The 20065-nt window shown below is 44.0% G+C and overlaps 2 protein-coding genes across 2 annotated transcripts; one reads left to right on the top strand and one right to left on the bottom strand.

The window, feature by feature from the left end:
* Nucleotides 1-385: 385 nt before the first annotated feature.
* On the bottom strand, nt 386-11653 carry uhmk1 (U2AF homology motif (UHM) kinase 1). The gene is made up of 9 exons (XM_030726866.1): nt 10881-11653; nt 10157-10286; nt 9435-9621; nt 8483-8680; nt 8303-8397; nt 8151-8227; nt 7970-8068; nt 7758-7846; nt 386-6917 (listed from the first exon to the last, which is right to left on the bottom strand). Exons 1-9 carry the CDS (start codon nt 11182-11184, stop codon nt 6771-6773), a joined length of 1326 nt encoding a protein of 441 aa, XP_030582726.1. The 5' UTR covers nt 11185-11653; the 3' UTR covers nt 386-6770.
* Nucleotides 11654-12720: 1067 nt separating this feature from the next.
* On the top strand, nt 12721-19964 carry akr1a1b (aldo-keto reductase family 1, member A1b (aldehyde reductase)). The gene is made up of 9 exons (XM_030726867.1): nt 12721-12856; nt 15511-15606; nt 16851-16970; nt 17117-17268; nt 17560-17755; nt 17837-18036; nt 18593-18665; nt 18745-18831; nt 19669-19964. The coding sequence occupies exons 2-9, from the start codon at nt 15526-15528 to the stop codon at nt 19732-19734; spliced, it is 975 nt and encodes a 324-aa protein (XP_030582727.1). The 5' UTR covers nt 12721-12856; nt 15511-15525; the 3' UTR covers nt 19735-19964.
* The last annotated feature ends 101 nt before the right edge of the window (nt 19965-20065 follow it).

The following is a 20065-nucleotide window of genomic DNA, read 5'->3' as shown; positions in this document are numbered from 1 at the left end:
CAGGACACATGCCAAAGGAACCCCCTGTTTTATTCCCACATAGGAGCTACAAATTCAATTCAACTTTATTTATATAGCTCCAAATCACAACAACAGCCTCACGGAGCTTTATGTTTAAGGTAAGGACACTACAATAATTACAAAGAACCCCACAATGCAGCATCTCAGTCTTCGAGGTTTTAGATGCAGGTTTGAAGGTAAACTGATGTCTCCATAGCTTCACACAGCATTTCAGTTTGAGCTTTGCTTTTCTTTATTCCTCCATGAAAACTAGCTGCTGAACGTCTCCAAAAACCAAATGCCTGAAAGAAAGAATCCCGAGCCCCAAACACATGAGACAAACTGCAGCTTCAAGTCAAGCATCATTTTTATTATGATACACTCAGACAGTGTGATGGTTTACTCTGATCTGGAAGGCTGTACAGCATGGACTAACACAGTTTCACATGTGTTGCATGTATCTTGCATACAGTGATCGTCTTACATTTGCTCCTTCTAAGCAGAAGACCTGAAACAATCAGGAACAATCATTTTTTCAGTGATCGGTAGGATATTCATATTCTGATCACTGTGATCAGTCATTATGGAGCTTTAAATAGACCCGCTGCTCTCTGAAACATCATCTAATTTTACTTAACATTCAACAAACTGCTTCTCAGACAAAGGAAGGCCTCACCCAGCAGAAGGCAACACTTGAAGATTGTCTTTTTAAATCATAACACTAAAGACTTTTTTGAGTTGTTCAGGCTCAAAATTATAATAATTACTGTGCAATTTCTCCCTCCTCATAAATCATGTGGATTTGGTTGGCTAGTAGTCCTGTCTGGATTTGGTTTTTCTAAGCCCTCAGAGCTTGTGCCGCCTGCTCGGCATTTATAGCCAAACCTGATTTTACAACAGTAGTTGGTCAGATATTAAAAAACAAAAACAGGTCAGTGCTCTGAGACCTGATTGTGTAGAAAACACATTTAAAGCGGCACTAATCAGGATCTCTGTTGTTAAATGACACAGTGTGAGCTTTTTAGCCCATTTCAAATCACTGTTTTGGTTTTCTGGCTCATAAAATCAGACCAATTACTGCAGCTTTAAGTGTGATTTAAAAAAAAAGTAATAATAATGACATAATTATTCACATGAACAACACTTTTCTAAACACTTTGTCAGCGTGCAGCAGGTTAAATTCAAAGGCAGCTAAAAACTGTTGTGTTGTTCTTATTCAGTTCACCTTAAGTTGACTCTTTGTATCTAATCTGCAGCTTTTACCTGCTGTGCTATAAAGAATTTAAAGATACTCCTTTGATAATGTGCTTTTGATAACAGGACAACAAACAGCTCATATCCACGCACTCTTCAGTCCCAAACTCACCTTTCGATTGCCTCATGCAAGAAACTGGTATAAAGAGCTCAGCTGTAACACACACATACACACACACACACACACACACACCTCAAACCATCTAGATAAACAATGTGCAGTGAGAATAAAACAGACTGAAAAATTTTTTCTTAAATGGCAGAAATGTAGACGACAGACTGATTTAAAGCTGCACCTTAATTCTCTGCAGCTGTGAGAAAAAAGGTGAAACACCAAGAGTCATGTACTGCAGCCTCAATAAAAGACTAATCCAGAATTTAAGCAAGACAGACGAGACGTGCAGAAAACAAATCTCATCTCCTACGACTTGAAAAGCTGGAAAAGTAAGCACTTAGGAGCCTCGTTTGTATCACAGCAGCAGATTCGGGAACGGGGATGGAAGACTCCAACAGGACAAAACTGGAAATAAGCGTGCAGGGAAAAAAAGCATCAACATCTCCTGCATGCACACTCTAACTAGCTGCTGCCAGTCCTGCAGCAAACGGGTCAATAACAGAAGAAAGCTAACGGGAAGAAAAAAGAGAAAAGCATCACGAGCTCTGAAGCTGTCACAAATACATCAAGCACTGATGTATTTGCACGTACACTAGTTTGAATCAGTGCTGAAACGAGCAGTCAGGCAGAAAGCTTCTACAATCTTAACTGAGAGTTTCAAAACACCAGATTTAAGGTTCATATAGAGGGAAACAGCCACAGAGGAAGCAAACAGGGCTATAATGGACGTTCTGTATTGCTCACATTTTGCAGTGTTTCCATATGTAGCCACACAACTATCACTGGGTCACTATCAGAAAGAAGAGAACTTAACAGGACAGCATGTGTTTGTTCAGTGAGGCCAGCAGCACGATGAGGCGTTGAGTGTCTTTTCTGCTTTGACCAAACAAACACAATTTTGAAATAAAAAAAAAAAATAACACTACCCCAAGATAGGAACTCACAACACTGATATTCTGCATCACATGGCGCTCTAAGCTGGGTGTGTTTGGTGTGCACACCTGCTAAATGATGCTGATGGTTGACTAATGTTCACTTTAGGTGAAACTGTGCATCCACCCACCCATCCATCAATAAGTGGAAGAAAACAGATGGATGGATTATCTGGGGCTGGGTCGCGGGGGCAGCAGCCTAAGCAGAGGAGCCCAGACCTCCCTCTCCCCAGCTGCCACCTCCTCCAGCTCATCTATGGGGACACCGAGGCGTTCCCAGGCCATCCAAGAGATATAATCTCTCCAGCGTGTCCTGGGTCTGCCCCGGGCCTTCCTCCCTGTAGGACAGGCCCGGAACATCGTGCCCAGGAGGCGTCCTAGTCAGATTCACGAACCACCTCAACTAAATCGACAGCTTTACCACGACAGACCGGTGCAGCCCCACTCCATCTACTGTTCAAGTTAGGTGAAACTGGCTTCATGGATAAAAGAAAGTAGGTGTAGCCATTAATACCAGTTTAATGAGATGTTGTATAAACAGAGTTAAAGGCATTTTACCCCAGCCATGGGGGCCACAAGCCAGTGTACTCCTAGTACTGGTCCCAAGCCTGGATAAATGGGGACAGGTGCATCAGGAAGAACATCCAGCATAAAATCTGTGCCAAATCAAGCTCCAACAGCTGAAGAGGGAAGCAGCCGGGAATATGGTGGGAAACACTTAGGAAACTTCCAAGAAGAGTTTTTGAAATCTGGTGTCTAAAATTAATCGTGGTCGGCATGTGCCAACAGTGTTGATGTGATTACTTCCACCACCAGACGGGGGCGACAGCACTCCACGCCGCAGGTTTACCCAAACCCCTAAACAAACTCAGAACATGTTTCTGCACATGGTAAAGCTCACAGCAGCTGAATAAATATTCCACTCTCACATTTAAAACTGCCAACGGGTTTTTTTACCCACGGCTCTCTCACAGCTCTGAGGCAGCACTTTTTCTTAGACTTGTAGTGAAATAAAGAGCAGCACTGGCTTCAGAGCTACAGGTAACAAACGCTGTCAAACACTACATAAAAATCAATAATCACTTTCATTCATTTATAAAAGCAGAGCAGTCACATCATCATTTTTAAGATGTAGCCACAGACAGACCTGCTTTGCCCTTTTCAATATAAACTACTAACAATAAAAACCAGCTGATAACTCCTCAAGTACCACCAGAAAAAAAAAAATCATACTCGTGTTTCAGTGCTTCAATGATGGCAGTGTGGGTTCAGATGGAGGTCATGTTAAAGGCTTAAGAGCCAGTTTAGTTCAACCATCTCTTAACTTTGTCTCTGTGCTTCGGTTTTATTACTTGTTGTAGACGGGAGTTTGAAAGAGGCTGAGAATGACCCCCCCCCCCCACACACACACACACAGAGTTCACTTCACAATGTCCAAACTCTCCTGGAGACACTTTCTTGTGTAATTAACTGGATGTGTTGTGTGTTTTCTGAGACCTACAACCTTCTGGACTGTAAAGTGGTCGGAAGGACTCGAGTTTTAAAATCAGGATTTCAGGGCACTGACGTTTCCAAGTGGAAACTTTGGAATTCACATTTCAGGCACATTTGAATAAAGTTTGTAGAAAAGTCCGTCAGTAGACCTTTCCAAGGATCCCACTGCAGTATCACATACACAAAGCACATCAGTGTCTTTAAAGAAGACCTATTACACCCATCTCCAGCCCCATACATCTACTCTTGGTCTCTATTGTGTTGGCTTTGCATGTTTCGCAGTCCAGAGTAACCCCTTTGACCTTTGACCTCTGCTGTAACTCTTCAGTTCCTGTGTGAAACAAGTCATTTTAGATTCTTTCCCTTTAAGCCAACTTTCTTCTGCTTGGCTGCCTCTCACAAAACATCAGGGAAATCTTTAACTGCGTAGCGTTACAGGAGGAAACCTTCTTCTTTTTACTGGTGACTTTGTTCAGTTTAACATACTCACTTGGCTCTGATCAGCAGCTCATCAGTGAGCTAATACAAGTTTATGTAGTATTAAAACAATAAAGCTCCCAAAGGGAATTTCTCACTCATTTTCTCCACTGACGCTTCAGAAAAGCTTCATATAGTTTGAAGCCTTGAACCAAGTCAACCAGCTATGAGACAATCGTGACCAAAAGATTTCATTTGGATCAAAAAATAAAGGAAAAAGAAAAAAAGGGGCAATAATGTGCAGTTATTCCTAACATGGAAGGAAGTACTCGTCTCATAACGCACCGCAAATCCCAGATTCCTTTAACCTCCTCAACTTTGACCCTCTTCATCCTCATAGTGTTGGGTGTGTGTGCGCGTGTGTGTCTGTGTGTGTCCGCTCTCTCGATTTCTTAAACTTCGTGCTCAGATATTTGTGGGTTTAAACATTTCCACTGTAACAACGTCAGACTTTTCTGTTTCACAGAGAATGGAGGATTGTGGGTAGAGTAGTTCTGTCCTCTGACACTGTGAACAAATAAGTTTGATATTTCCTGTGCTTTCTTCAGCGTCGCAGCATAAATAATTATGGCTCGTGATCAAATTCCACCTGGAGAATACGAAGGGGAACTTCTCGCTGCTCGGCTATATGTACTTCCTGTAGTGATTTACCTGCACTGTCACTGCAGCTCGTAGCTTTTGATTAATAAGCAATCACTGAAAAATTAGCAGTGAAGAAAGAAGAAAATCTTTGCTCATGTTACGGTTTGTAGCGGCCCACTTTGGTTCCTGTGGACGCTGCAGCTGCTGGGAGGGGGTTATTTCATAAGGCACCTGCAATGGCTTCAGCTATGAGCACATGCAGCTGTAGCAGCACTGGGGTTAGTTAGCGAGCATCGGGCACTTGTGTAGAACTGATGTTTCAACGAGGGCTTGTTGTTTACGATAAACCCAATAAAACAAAACTGAACTGAGAAACCAAGTAAACAAAAACTGCTGATTCCACAATAAAAAGTACACTCCACTGCAGAAACACCAAACCTGCTGCTAAATAAAGCCCCAAAAATACTAACTTTGCAGCTCCAGGAAATCTTCACCTCAAGGCTACATTTTTTTTTAATCTCATCATGCAAACAGCAGCATTTCAACAAGCTGGCAGAAGAATGAAAGGGGCTCCAGCAGGATGACGGTGCCACGACGCCGGGCTGGCGGTGTACCATCAATCTGCTGGATCATGCACCAAAACACTGGAAGCTTGTCTCACATGAAACGTCATGTAGTTAGCAGTAGCCTTCAGCTTGCATCGGTGCTGCAGAGCCTTTAGAGCCACAATGTGCAAGATTTAAGAACGCACACAAGAACACAGACTGTACCAACTTGGAGAAAGATGGTCCACCATGAAAGAGGCTACGAGCATCCTCCAGCTGTGGCTACTTGTTCAGGGTCATCTCCACATCTAATATCTGCTTGATGCTTTGGCTCTGGACTATAATTCAAACTATGTTACAACTACGAGGTAAACTGGACACAAACTGGATTAAGTTAGAACACTTTCACCTTGTTGGAAGCATCTGTGTTCACAGACTTATTTACCTACGAGCTCTTTTTGTTTTACTTGCTTGTGTGTTGAAAAATGACGCTGCATGTGTTGGTGAAGGGCAGCGCAGTGAGTTACACCCATAATTAAAATATTCTCAGATCAAACTGACTTTTAAATGAAAGGCTACAAAGCATAAGGCTACAGGACAGGGTGCAGGGACCCCTCGGCTTGCTCAGATAATGGCAGTGAGTTAGTGAATGGAAACTAGCAGCTAGTGGAGGCATCAGAAAAACAATTATGTCCCTGAAAACAGGCAGAGTAGAAAGCAGAGGACAGCTGGACATCCCCTGGTACCATGTCATTTCCTCTAAGATGTTTAACCTAAAAAATATATATAAATAGGCAATATTAATAAACTGCTTTCAGCACAGTAACCTGCTCACAGGGCTGTGATCTACAGGGAGTTTAAACTCCCCTTAAACTACTACCAACACCTGCTACATGTATTTAACAGCATCCATTAAAAAGCTGATGAAATAAAGCCTCTCTAATAAATATTTAGTGAGATGCCCTTTAAAACTTTTCAGAACACAGTGCAGAATTGTATCTTTTGATCTTGCGACCCTAACGGGAGGTTTTACGAGTGAGTGAGAGCGACGTGGAAGCTCGAACAGGCACCGCGGTCCTCGGAGCGCCGGCCTCTGGCTGACATATTTAATGATAGACTCGGTTTACTTCGAAGCACTGGATGATAAAAGCAGCACACAGACTGAAGGCGGGTGCTCTTCACAGCTCAGTCTGCATGAAACACGGAGGTACTGTAGAAAACTGCATGCAGAACTTTTAACTACACTCACTCACATCTGAACTGCAGGGCAGCTACTCATGACTGCAGGTATGTTTCCTCCCCGTGGCGCCCTTTGCTGTTGTGTTTTTAACATGCAAACTACGCCAAGGTGTAAATGGAGGATTCAGGACTTCACTGGACAGTCTGATACAGGTAACCTCTTTTATAGGCGCTCAGAGGGTAGAAGGTCGCCACGACAAACTTGCCATCGAAGGTGCGGCCGGTCAGCAGCCTCTGAGCCTCTTTGCAGTCGCTGGAGTTTGCATACTCCACAAAGACCTGTGGACGTGAGGGACATGAAGGATCAGTGGGTGTTACCAGCATGCTTGAATACAAGTTTGCAACTCGTTTAGCTAATGAGCTGCAAACTTTTGATCTACTTCGTGGAAAAATAAAGGTGAATAAAATAAAAAATGTGACAGTTTTTCTGTAATGATCGCACTGCTGTAATTAATCCGTCTTCTGAACGGCATTTATAAATATTACGCATTTAATTTTCTTTCAGCTGACGTATTTTATTTATTATCAAAGTACTTTTAATTCGATTCGTTTGCATAAACACAGGTGAGATTATCCTGAACATACTGATTTTTTTCCTTCTATTTCACTGTTGTTCTCTTTTGTTGGCAATAAAATTATTGCAAATCAAATGCAAAAGTTTAAGTATCAGATTATCATAAATAGCCCACATGTGGTCAAAAGAAGTAATTATTTATACCTGTTAGTAATGTTGATATGCCAGTTTATACTCCCTTCATTATAAGGCCAAAATAAAGATTTACTGGATCAAAAATGGCTGTTTATAGTGAAGGTTGTTAACCCCTGGGTGACGACCACGGATTCATATTCAAACTGCTTGTGTCAGGAGTTCAGGGTGCTGCTGGTCGTGTAAATGATGGGAGATATTCTCTCAATGATGGTTTTAACCCTGTGCACCCCTTTCAGACCGCCGTTCATAATCCAACAACGACTTTGAGTATTAAAATGTCGAACAGCGTGACAAAGCAAAGGTTTGTGATGCACTTAGATTCACATTATTCATAATAGAAAAGGTGTGGGTAAAGCACCACAGGCTGCTGCTTTTGTTTGAAAAGCCCCTCTAAAGGGAAACAGACTCACCTGCCCTTTCCCTGGATTCTCCTTGGGGATGAGCAGAGACACCACGGAGCCGTACTTCTGGCACTCCTCTTTCATGTCCTCCAGGATATCTGCAAATGACAAACGCACAGTTTTACTTACATGAGGCAAGTGATGGAAAAAACAGGCTTTGAGAAGCTCAGTGAAGACATAAGCAAAACAAAATATAGAGAAAAACAAAGAACGCTCGATACCTTCATATTCATCCTCGTTGTGCAGGTGGCTGTCATCGATGAGGTTCAACAGACGCAGAACAGGAGAGGGCAGAAGAACCAGGTCCTCAATGTGAGGTGCTGACACACACACGCACACACACACACATAAATATTAGAGAGTTGTGTTTATCTTGGTGGTTGTCTCAGATGTTGGACTTACCAAAGGGAATACTGAAGAACGGGCTCAGCAGGGCAGTTTGAGCTGTGCATCGTTGCTTTGGATCAGTGACGAGCATGCTGCAGACACAGTAACATCAGTCAGTAACTGCAGACATCATGAACGTTAGAATTTACAGCTGGATGAACCGTTACCTTTTGATAAGGTCTCTGAGGTGATAGACAGGGATGGCAGGGCATGCCAGGTTGTTGCTGGCAAAGATATGGTCTACAATGGCAGCGCTGTTATCCTACAGGGCAGAAATACATACTATGTAACCTCATATATTCTTATAGCATCAAAGGTTCTTATTATTAGACTCTTCTCTGCCACACCTTCCACTCCTGCGAGCGGACGGTGTCTTTGAGTTTGATTCCTGAGAACATCTCCAGCAGGACGATGCCCAGGCTCCACAGGTCGACGGCGGCCGTGCAGCCCGAGTCGCCCTCCACTTCCACCCCGGCCTGGGCCAGGCTGTTCTGAAGCTCCGCCTCTGGAGCGCGGTACCCGTCTGTCTGGATGTACTTCACATCCTACAAGAGAGGCCAGTTATTGTAGTTATGCAAACACAGCTCCTCTTTTCTCACACTTTGTGATTATTCATATTTTAATCTCAATTATAAGTTTATCTTCCAGCTAACAGAAAAACAAGATGATCAGCACAAAATTATTCTTTTGCATTAACTTTCACTACTAAATGCATTTTTCTAGACTTCTCTATCAAGTGCATTTATTTCCTTTAGAGCTCTAAAGATTGATCCACAAAAGCTTAAACTCAATCGCTGTTTGGTTCAGCTCCAGCCAAGAAGACGAACAGAGAGCGGCGTGTTAACAAAATCTGTTTATAAGAAGAAAAACTCTTAAAGCTTCAGCTTCACTTTTGCCTTTGCCTACAAACTGATCAGGCTCATCAGCATGCTGCAGCTGGCTGTCAGCGCTCTGTCACCTGCCCTGAGTCTGCCAATCAAAGTCTACCAAGTCATCCAAGTCCGCTGACACCTGGGCCTCTTTGACCCGATCTGCACCCACAGGCATAACACAATGGAGGCCGGACAACAGGGAACAGAAGTGGTGAAATAGCTCGATGGTCAAAACTCGCTACTGAATGAACCCACCATGTGCTGAACACATCCACCTGTTATCTGCATTTATTTATGTGCTGGATTATATTTAATGTTAAAGAAAATCATAAAAACACATCTTAAACTTCAGTCACTGCATGATGTTTGTTAAGTTAATGAATAAAGTGTCAGGATTACAATATGGACCATAATAACAAAACCCCACCTGGTTTCCCTGTTTGAAGCTGAGGCCAAAGTCGATGAGCTTGAAGCACTCGTCGTCGGCGCTCCAGAGGATGTTGCGCGGTTTGAGGTCTGCATGGACGTAGCCTTCCCTGTGCAGGAAGGCGAGAGCCTCGAGGATGTCTCTGGCACAGTGCTGGACGAGCCACATGGAGTGGCCCTGCTGGGGTCTGAAGAGAAACGGCAAACTAGGACGTTACACAGGAACCTCACACTCTCTTCAGATCTCACTATAGGTCACTTCATTTAGTAGAACATGTCAGTTACACTGTAACTGTTACAGTACATGCAGCATATTTGTTTGACCAGCAGATGGCATTATGTGCTTTCTACATCAGTATGGCAAAACACGGAGCTTTCTCTACTTTAATGATTGATGTCGCAAAGGTCTGTTCATGTGAAATAGAAACCACCTGCATGAGAAATGCCACCAACTTTGCAGAGCTTTGCAGGCACCTGTCTACATGTTGTAGCTGTTAACTGTCACCGGGGGAAAATATGTGGAACAATCCTGTGCTGTGGGCTGCTCTTGTTTGTGTGCCGTTGTCCCCCCTTTAGCTTAATCCCTGACACTGAGAATACAGAAGTCATAACAAAGAACTTCTTTGTAGTGAAGTAGCACCCCAAACATGCAGCCACTTTATGCACCCAAATACTTCACAATGTGCACGTTATATTGCACCGTGTATATATCACCTCACTCACCTACCACCCTGGGTACCACTACTGCGTCTCACCAGCAGCTCAGACACGCTGACATCCAAGAGCTCCAGCAAAAGACAACGGGTGGTGATGCCCATACAGCTGTGGTTGGTGAACACACCGTACAGTGTGACTGAGAAACAGGAGGGAAAAAAATGCATCGTTACACACATCGTGAGAATTATATTACTTAGAACTTTATTGAGGTTTTCATCAAAGAAAGGATCGATGGCAGTGCAACGCCAGCAGGAAGACATGCCAGTGTAAGACCATCTTGCTGATCTATACAAGCATATTCCCCATGAAATACGTGGATAAATGTATTATTATAATCCAGTGAATGTAAGTGGATGTTCACAGTAAGTTTTAAGAACTACAAAAGGCCAAAGAAGGATGTGACAGATAAAGATCACAGTTTATAAGTAGGGTTGGCGCATGTCAGATGACTGAGGTCTCTTCTCAAAAATTGGCAGTGATTACAAAAACTCTGCATATTAATGTTTTGTGTTATTGTAGAGCCACTGTGATGTTTACTGCACATGTACTGCTGAAACGGCACATTTTCCTCGTCTGTTTTGTAAATAAATGCTTAGTTTATTTCTGCTTCCATGCATGAAAAGAAAAACGGGTTGTGAAGTGCTCAATGGCTCGGCCCACATGAGAACAAAGTGGGCTCTATGTGGCCCCAGGAGCCGCATGTTTTATACAAGTGAAATGAGGCTGTTACCGATGTTTTTATGTCCTTGGATGTCTTCCAGCACGGACCTCTCCTTGTGATACCCGTAATCTCCTCCCTGAGTGTCGGCTTGAAACTCCTTCACAGCTGCAGTGGTGGCTCTGCCCGAACTGACCCGGTACACGGAGGCCGAGACTCCCTGGCCGAGACGCGACTGCACGGTCCAAATCTCGCCGAAGATCTCAAACAGCACCGGCTTCATGCTCTGGTCTACGCCGCCCTGCGGGGGCGGGATGCCGTCCGGGTGCGGTGCCTGCACCTTTGCGCTGGGCTCGGAGGCGCCGCAGTGAGCCATTAAGGGAGGGGGTAGAGGAGAGGGGGACAGGAGCCAGCTAGATGACTGGTGGCAGCAGCTGCAGGAGCATTGCAAAGCGGACTGCACCAGGACGCGTCAACAGCAGCGAGCACAAACTCCGGTTAAGCCAACGGTGGTGTTCAAACTAAGCGAATATGTCTGAGCATATTAGACAAGAGTTTGCTGCCCGAGGGGGCCAAAGTGAGTCCAAGCCAGTCAGCTGACAGAAAGTGAGCTAACTTATCTCCAAACTAGCCACTGAGTTTGATCTCAGAGCTAAACCGCTGCCACAGCGCGCGGGATGAAACTCCCCCATAATGCACCGGATAGTATTAAGGCGTAAGAAGTTACAATAATAACTTCAAAAGGCTTATCCGCTACAACTGCGGCGAAGTTCAACTTGAGTTTTAAACTCAGGTTGTTGATATTGATCTTCCTTCCGTTTCTGCCTCCCTCCCTGCTTGTCGGTGGTGCATATTTTCCCGCAGACTGCCCCCTACCGGTGAGGAGTGTACCTACACTAGTTCAGACCATTAAAAAAGCTTTGACAGTTTACTAAAATTAAAGTAAAAACTAAAACACGGATTTAAAAAGATTTGTAACTGATTTGCAACATCCTTTATCCAATATATCCACTCTGCACATGTCTACACCATCTCAGCCTCGCCTCTCTAACTTTGTCTCCCAGCTACTCAGCCTGAGTTGTCCCTCTGATGTACTCATAATCCCGTCCCTCCTAATCACTCCCCCCAAAAATCTGAGGATCTCCAGCCCTGCCACCTCCAGCTCAGCCTCCTGTCTTTTTGTTAGTGCTACCATTCCCAAACCACACATCATAGCAGGTCTTACTACCATCCCAGCAAACATGCCTGTGTGAGCCTACAGTGGGCAGCTGTGGGTGAACTGCGTGTGCAGGGCAAACCCACATTTATCCCATGTGAGTTTTGCCCACACAGATCCCACAGCAGTTTTGCCTTTTTCCCATAAAGCCATTTTAAAAATCCATACTATATATTTAGTTATAAAGAAAACTTAAATTTGAAATAGAGCTTTGTTTCTTTTTTTTTCTGCAGAAACTGAATATTTTTGATCTGACATTCATTCGGTTCTCATTAAAATGAATAACATACCTTTATTTGTGGATAACCCATAATTATTCTAGTCTAACCTGGTTCTGCTATGCTCTTTATTTAAAGTAAATCATAAATCGATGAATGGCTGAATGAGTTTAAAATCCCGAGTAAGCCACTGTAACCTGTTAGAACGCCCTTATGTTAGTTTCTTTACTCGGTAGTTTTCAATTCATTTGAGATGAGCTCACAGATTCTGCTTTTTTTTTGCCTATTTGTTGTATGTTTATTTATTTAAAATATATATTTCCAGTCTTCTTTAGGATGTCAAAGTAAAAAAAAAAATCCAAGGGAGAAAAACATCCTTTAGATTTATGTCGGTGTGTTTCGTATCTATAGATAATCTTTTGTTATGTGCCATGTCCAGCTTCGGATTCACCGGAAATGGAAAAATCATCATCCCGGAAAAGGAAAACGTCAACAAGATGAGGTGGTGTTTTTGAACATTCAGCAGAGAGCGGCAGTCTGTGCACGGCGGTCCTGCTGCAGGAGGAACACCGGAACCTCGGTTTGAAGTCGGCAGCTTTTAAAACCCTGAAACAGTAAGTGGGCGAATCAAAGTGGGCTCAGAGCCGCGGAGGCGGGTTCGTGTGTGGTTTTACAGCATGCGGGTCCTGAAGCAGGCGCTGCGCCGTTTGTGTGTCGGCTTCGGCTGCAGGGTGAGTGAGTGGACGTGGACCTCCGTTAACGGCTGATCACCGGTTTTAAAAGGAAGCAGTAACGCGAGAGAGTGTGAGAGTTGGTGTTAAAAGCTACAGCCGCGGCTAGCTGTTACTTCACCGCAGGGTGCGACGATAGTGGAGAAAATCTCTCCAAGAAGAGTGACCTCAGAGATAACACTGATCTACAGGCGGTGCTGCAGATAGCACTGCCTGCTAGCATCATCTGCAGGACACAGGGGTCGCTTCCTGTTTGTGAGCGCGAGGACAGCGGCGCCGAGGCGTGGCAGGGCGCGTGACCTCCCAGAGAATCAGCTGACACTCCGGGATTTTTGGAGAGCTTTTTGCGGCCAGCCGAGTGTAAACCGATTAACTCAGCTTCTCTTTCCTGTACTTAAAAAGTAAACGATGCAAAAGGAAAATAAGATTTATCACAGGAGACTCCAAAAAGGGCTGTCAGCTGTTGAAACAGCACAAAATGCAACACTATAGCCATAAAAGTCAGTTTTCTTCTAATTATAATTAGCTGGATAAAAATATGGCAGGAATTTACCAAGGGCACTAACTGGGCTCTCAGCTGGAGGAGGCACATTTAAGGTTCCCAGCACGAGGAGCCCCATGAGTTCCACAAGATGATTAACAAAAGGGGGGAGGAGAGGGAAACAGTCATGCTGCAGAGGTGTAATCTGTTCTTCACACTCCCCTCTAATATTGCTGTGCCTAATCTGGAACCACCTTCTTCTACAGCGAATCATCTGCCTGCATCTTACCCCATCTCTTACATCCTCTTCTGTCACACCAGCCCTCTGCATGCCCTCCATCCACACCTTCTCTCTTGCTGCCTCTGAACACGGCTTCCCCCTCTCCTCCACCTTTGTCTTCACCCCAACAGTAGCACAGTTTCCATCAGTACCGTCCTGGTCACCAGGAGGTGGTGGTTGCTGTTGTTGTTGTTAACCAATCCTGGATGGAAATGCTATATTTGATGATCTGTCTGCATAATTGATTTGGGTCAGGTTTTACACCAAGTGCCCTTCCTGATGCACCCTCCTCATTTGTCTTGGGATCAGCTTGTGGCCCCCCTGCGGCTGAGTTAGCTAATTCCATGTGTTTTCCCAGTCATTCCAGAGGCAAGACTTTCTGCTCTTCAGCCACCGTGAAACACTTCTGGACACTTCCATCCATCCCAGCTGTCACAGGGTGAAAGGCAGCATAGACCTTATCACAGGACTAACACAGAAACACACAACCACTCACACTCGCACCTAATTTAGAATTGCTAATTCTAAATTAGGTGTGGGAGGAAGCCAGAGCACCCTGTGACTGCACGGCTTCTCTCTCCCCATGCAATCACAGGGAAAACAAGCAAACTCCACACAGGAAGGCCCCAACCTCTGCTGTGTGGTGGTTCACACACTCGCCTAACAAGGGAAAGATCCCTGGTTGGCACCTGGAAGGAGACACAAGTCCCTCTGGGGTAAACGGTCAAATATGCAGAGCGGCCTGCTGCGGTGAATAAGGGAGCAGCTAAAGTAGCTACTATTGCTTCTTTAGTGCTGGGAAAATGGCTGAGCATGTCAGGGGTCTGAGACCAGCGAGAACGTGGCACAAGCACATGCTTCGTGCTGAGAGCTGTGAGCCAGAGAAAGCAGGTACAGGTGTCTGTCTGCTCGTTCTTACTCAGGGTTGTACTACCTGCTGACTGATAAACGCCTACGATGTGATTTTATGTTGTATGAGTGCACTGTGAGAAATCCAATCCAAGCCTGACACAAATCCTCAGGGAATAAGTGATTTTCTTTCTTCTTGTTACCAAATATATTGATTTATGCAGTGAAGGGAATGATCGGATCCCTCTAGCTGGTAAAAATGCAAGTCAGCAGCCCTCTCGTTTCCTCTCGCGCTTCCTTTTCAGTTTTTTTGTCCAAAAACACACTTCCACACGGCTTCGAGCTGGGAAATTCTCGTCACTTAACGTGTACAAACTGTCCACTCAGGAATTTCCTCCACAAGCTAATATTTTTATTCCTATATGCAAACTTAATGTTAGCATTCTGACTGCATTCTCATCGTGTGACCGTTTTCTAATTGAAGTTAAATTTGGATATGAGTTGTCTTCAGTGCTGTACAGTCTCTCCTTCATTTGTCAGTCAATATGAGCTTAAATGGCTTTAAAATTCGATTCTCCTTTTCCTGCACAGCTGCTTTACCTGCACTTCACGTTTATTTGTCTATGCTGGGAATAAAGTACATGGTTGTGCAGCACTGTAAAACTGTGGCATACTGTTGTTACTCCTGCTGCCTGCTGATATTTACTTTGCCAAAAGCAAACATCTGCACAGCAGTGGTTAGGAGGAACCGACAGCAGTGTGTCGTGTGCATCCTTGTCTTTGTTTGCAGTTTATGGAGCAGGTAAAGCGTCGCATGCTGCAGTCGGACTAAGGAGCGGCGCAGTTCTTCCTGCCGCAGCTTTTCACGTCCCTCTGAGCCGAGCAGATCTCCTCACTGACTGAATCTCTCTGTTCGTTCTTTTAAAGGTGCTTCTGAGAGGCATGAATGACTTTGCAGTTCTTAACACAGGGCGCAAGATGCCCCTCCTTGGACTGGGAACATGGAAGAGTGAGCCTGGAAAGGTAGAAGCTGCACTTTGGTTCTCGTGTTTTTAAGCTGTTTGAGACTTTCTGATGATAAAAAATGTCAAATATATCATTTACTCTTCTCCCTTTTCTTCCACCTAAATACAGTGGCTCTGTAATGTTGCACAACAAAGCTGCACTAATCAATATTCTTTTTGAATAAATAATCAGATTGCCATCTGAAAGATGTTTTTACAAATTCAGCTACTTAACTAGTCTCTGCAGCGCCCTCACCTTTACAATGCATTTCAGTTAGTTTCTATGATTCTGCAATTCAATTCAATTCAATTTTATTTATTTAGCGCCAAATCACAACAAACAGTCGCCTCAAGGCGCTTTGTATTGTGGGTAGAGACCCTACAATAATACAGAGAAAACCCAACAGTCATTACGACCTCCTATGAGCAGCACTTGGTGACAGTGGGAAGGAAAAACTCCCTTTAACAGGAAGAAACCTCCAGCAGAACCAGGCTCAGGGAGGGGGGGTCATCTGCTGAGGGGGGAGAGACAGAGATTAATAATAACTAATGATTAAATACAGAGTGGGGTATAAACAGAGTAAAAAGAGGTGAATAAGAAGAAACACTCAGTGCATCACAGGAACCCCCCAGCAGCCTAGGCCTATAGCAGCATAACTAATGGAGGGTTCAGGGTCACCTGATCCAGCCCTAACTATAAGCTTGATCTGTTTTGCAGAAGTGATTTTACAGAACCTGGCAGCAGCAGCAGAGGGTGCTCTGAACAGGAGTGAATGGAGATAAATGGTTACTTTTTACCATTTAGTTTCAGTTTGATCAGATACAGTATCAACAGTAATATATTTGAAATGAAATAAAATGACACTTATTTAGATTTTCTTACATCTGACTCAGTTTTGCCCATAAACCTAGAACTCTACTAATGAATGCTGATTGGTCCTTTGCACCCATTTGAATCAGTTGGTTTTGATGGTCTAAGGTGACTGATGTCAGGTGGCTGCTGCTGCTGCTGCGGAAGCAAAAATGCAGCTCTATCTAAATTCTTTACCACTAATATTAGAAACACGATCAAAGCTGCCAGAACACAAAGATTGACGTCACAGAATGATGATAAGATCTACTCAACAGTATTGAACCACTATTAGTCAAGTATAGTATTAAAATACATACAGCAGCCTGTTTATGTTTAACTTGTTTCTCAGAGAATTTGTCAGAGCTGTGCTTTTAGGACAAACATTACTGAATCGTATATATCTGTTACAGGTGAAACAAGCAGTTATTTGGGCGCTGGAAGCCGGGTATCACCACATTGACTGTGCATCCATCTATGGTAACGAGGCTGAGATCGGAGAAGCCTTACAGGAGAAGCTCGGACCCGACAGGGTAAAGCTGCTTCATCAAACTGAAGCTTCAGTTAAAAACAGATAAAATTTGTCAGATTTTACTGACCAGTCTGACTTCTGCCATCTTTAAAAACAACAAAGAAAACTCACGTCTAAATTATATCTGTCATGTTCTCCGTGCTCCAGTCCCTGAGAAGAGAGGATGTGTTCGTTACATCCAAGCTGTGGAACAACCAGCACCACCCGGACGACGTGGAGCCAGCCCTCCTGAAGACCCTGAAGGACCTGAAGCTGGAATACCTGGACCTCTACCTCATCCACTGGCCCTACGCCTTTCAGTGAGCTCAGCCTCCACCCAGGTCTAATAACAGTATGATCAGCTCGTTATCTTGACAAAACCAGCTTGGTTCTCTCAAGATAACAGAGTGATTATCGTGTAATGGTCTATCCTGTTTCTGCTTACGCTGAGATATAAAGATAGTCACAGCTTAAGACTAGATTTTAAAATGAAGAATACTGCTTATCCTAAAAAATGTATATTTATGATGTCATTCTTCCAAATTTGCTTTTGCTCAAACTGATGCTTCAAACTAAGCCTGTCCTTCAAGACCTTCTCGGTTTGCTCCTAGACGGGGAGACGTTCCTTTCCCCAGAAAGGAGGATGGATCCTTGCTGTACGACGACACGGACTACAAGCTGACCTGGGCCGCCATGGAGAAGCTGGTGGGGAAGGGGCTCGTCCGAGCCATCGGCCTGTCCAACTTCAACAGCAGGCAGATTGATGACATCCTGTCAGTCGCCAGCATCAAACCAACGGTGCTTCAGGTACAGGATGTTTGTGGTGATGATGAAATATGTTTGTAAAATGCCCGAGGTAACCCTGGAACCTGCATTTTTGCCGGACAGGTCGAGTGCCACCCCTACCTGGCCCAGGTAGAGCTGCTGGCCCACTGTCGGGACCGGGGCCTCGTGATGACGGCCTACAGTCCTCTGGGGTCCGCTGACCGAGCCTGGAAGCACCCGGACGAGCCCGTCCTGCTCGAGGAGCCCGTGATCGCCTCCCTCGCAGAGAAATATAAAAAGTCCCCAGCTCAGATCCTCCTGAGGTGAGTTTACAGATGAGAGGATCCAGAAGTGTTTTTAGCAAAGATCACACTTTATATTTCTTTAGGTTTCCAAGGTTAGATTTAAGTTCTCAAAAAAAAACCCATCTGGCATCAGCTTGTTAGTTTGTAGCACAATATGCATCTAAAATGTGTCCTCGAAAGCACTTTACTCACAGTTGTTGGTTCACAACAGCTAAAAAAGCTGAAGGGAGACGGCTGACTCACAGTTGTACCAACGAGCAAGTGTTAATAGAGGTAAATGATGGAAAACTTTTAGTTTGAAAATCCAAAATTTCAGGTCATCCTGGTAAATTTCCATCACTAACTTGGTTCTTCTATGTTGGGAAACTTTATATAACACAGCGCTGCTGTAAACATAAGAACGCCACACTTCAGGAAGGCTGGGTGATGTTTCAGAACAACAATGTGTAACAACAGCCTGTTTCCAACAAAAGCAAACAAAATGGGACAAAAACACACACACACACACACACACAGGTATCATGTGGAACCCCTCCAGCAGCTTCACGCCAACACAAACCTTTTGTATTTCCAGGTGGCAGACACAACGTGGAGTAGTTACAATCCCCAAGAGTGTGACGCAGTCCCGCATCAGAGAGAACATTCAGGTGACGTCAGGTTTGAATGGTGCAGCTGCAGTTTACAGTCTGTGTTTTATCTAAAGCGTTGATATAATTTTGTCGTCAGGTGTTTGACTTTACCCTCGAAGCCGAAGAAATTAAAAGTATTACATCACTGAACAGAGGCTGGCGCTACATCGTACCAATGGTCGAAGTAAGTGGGCTTTTATGCTGGGACGTAACTTACTGTTTATATCGGCTCTGCAGTGCTGAGCATGCAGAGACGACACTGTGCACAACTTCTGCAAAAACGACATTACACTTCCAGTGTGACACAAGAGTTTTTCTCTCAAGCATAATGAGATGTACTGTTTTTTAAAGCCACGTTGCTTAGCCTTATATCTTAAGTTATGAAGCATTCTTAATTCCAGCAAAGGTGAAACCAGACTTCTATGCCCTGATAACTTCTGCATGTTTAGTGAAGCCTTGTAAAATATCACCTTTATACTATGAAGATGATGTGAGTTACAGACCGTCAGAGCACATCCAATTCTGCCCTTTTTAATTTGTTGGTTATCTGCTGCAGTAGTTTTTCAGTACCTAAGCTTTATATCTCCAAACACCAGCACTGTTTCTGCGTTTCCCAGCCATAAGCTACATCCACGATCGTTTAAATATTAAAGCAAATGTAACCCAGAAGGATTCATAACTAGCAGATAAAGAGACCTTTCTGTCCCACATGGAAGCGCATTTTCTCCAGTGGATAATTAGAAAACCGATAAACGTGCAGGGTGCTCGTTTCTGTTCCTCTACGTTAGTTTGAAACTATAATTCACCTCATGATGCTCACGGCTGTTCTGAACATAAACTCAGCGTCCTGTACTTACAATGTTATGAAGGCTCCATAATGCCAAAAAAAGCAAATAGTAAAAGTAGTTGATGTAAAAATCAAAGAGCGACGGCCTGGTTTTGTAAACAGGAAGTATTAATGTGAAGGAACAGATTTTCCTGAAGAGCGGGGGGGTAAATATGTTAACTTCTGTTGTTGCAGGTTGGAGGAAAGCGTGTTCCCAGGGATGCCGGACATCCTTTCTACCCTTTCAATGACCCATATTGACAAACCTCACTACAGCCTGAATTTGTGCCTTCAACAACCCCATCAACACCCCCCCATCACCCCATCACTGATTGTTGTTACTGGGTCTGGCTGTTGCAGCTTGTCTTTAGATTTTGGTAAATTCTGCACTTCTCTTTAGAATAATTCAAGTTCCTGCTGGTGGTGGAGACTGCAAAAGCAAATATACCGACTGTATGTGTTAATTTTTTAATAAACATTTTATTACTTCCCTTGCAAGTGTTTATTTCACTGAGTGATTATTGGTATAAGCTGAGCATTAAAACCATTCTGTGTGGCGTCAGTCCGGTAACTCCACACTGGACCAACAGGA

The sequence above is a fragment of the Archocentrus centrarchus genome, chromosome 4, assembly GCF_007364275.1.
Source record: "Archocentrus centrarchus isolate MPI-CPG fArcCen1 chromosome 4, fArcCen1, whole genome shotgun sequence".
Lineage (NCBI taxonomy): Eukaryota > Metazoa > Chordata > Actinopteri > Cichliformes > Cichlidae > Archocentrus > Archocentrus centrarchus.
The sequence above is the reverse complement of the archived record's forward strand: the minus strand, read 5'-3'. Positions and strand labels throughout refer to the sequence as shown.

Coding starts and splice junctions, on each gene's coding strand:
- akr1a1b (XM_030726867.1), top strand. CDS start 15,526: ATGAATGACTTTGCAGTTCTTAACACAGGGCGCAAGATGCCCCTCCTT. Junction 17,756..17,836: donor TCAAACCAACGGTGCTTCAG/GTACAGGATGTT, acceptor TTTGCCGGACAG/GTCGAGTGCCACCCCTACCT. Junction 18,832..19,668: donor ACATCGTACCAATGGTCGAA/GTAAGTGGGCTT, acceptor CTGTTGTTGCAG/GTTGGAGGAAAGCGTGTTCC.
- uhmk1 (XM_030726866.1), bottom strand. CDS start 11,184: ATGGCTCACTGCGGCGCCTCCGAGCCCAGCGCAAAGGTGCAGGCACCG. Junction 8,398..8,482: donor TCCGCTCGCAGGAGTGGAAG/GTGTGGCAGAGA, acceptor TCTGCCCTGTAG/GATAACAGCGCTGCCATTGT. Junction 8,069..8,150: donor GTTCTTCAGTATTCCCTTTG/GTAAGTCCAACA, acceptor TGTGTGTGTCAG/CACCTCACATTGAGGACCTG.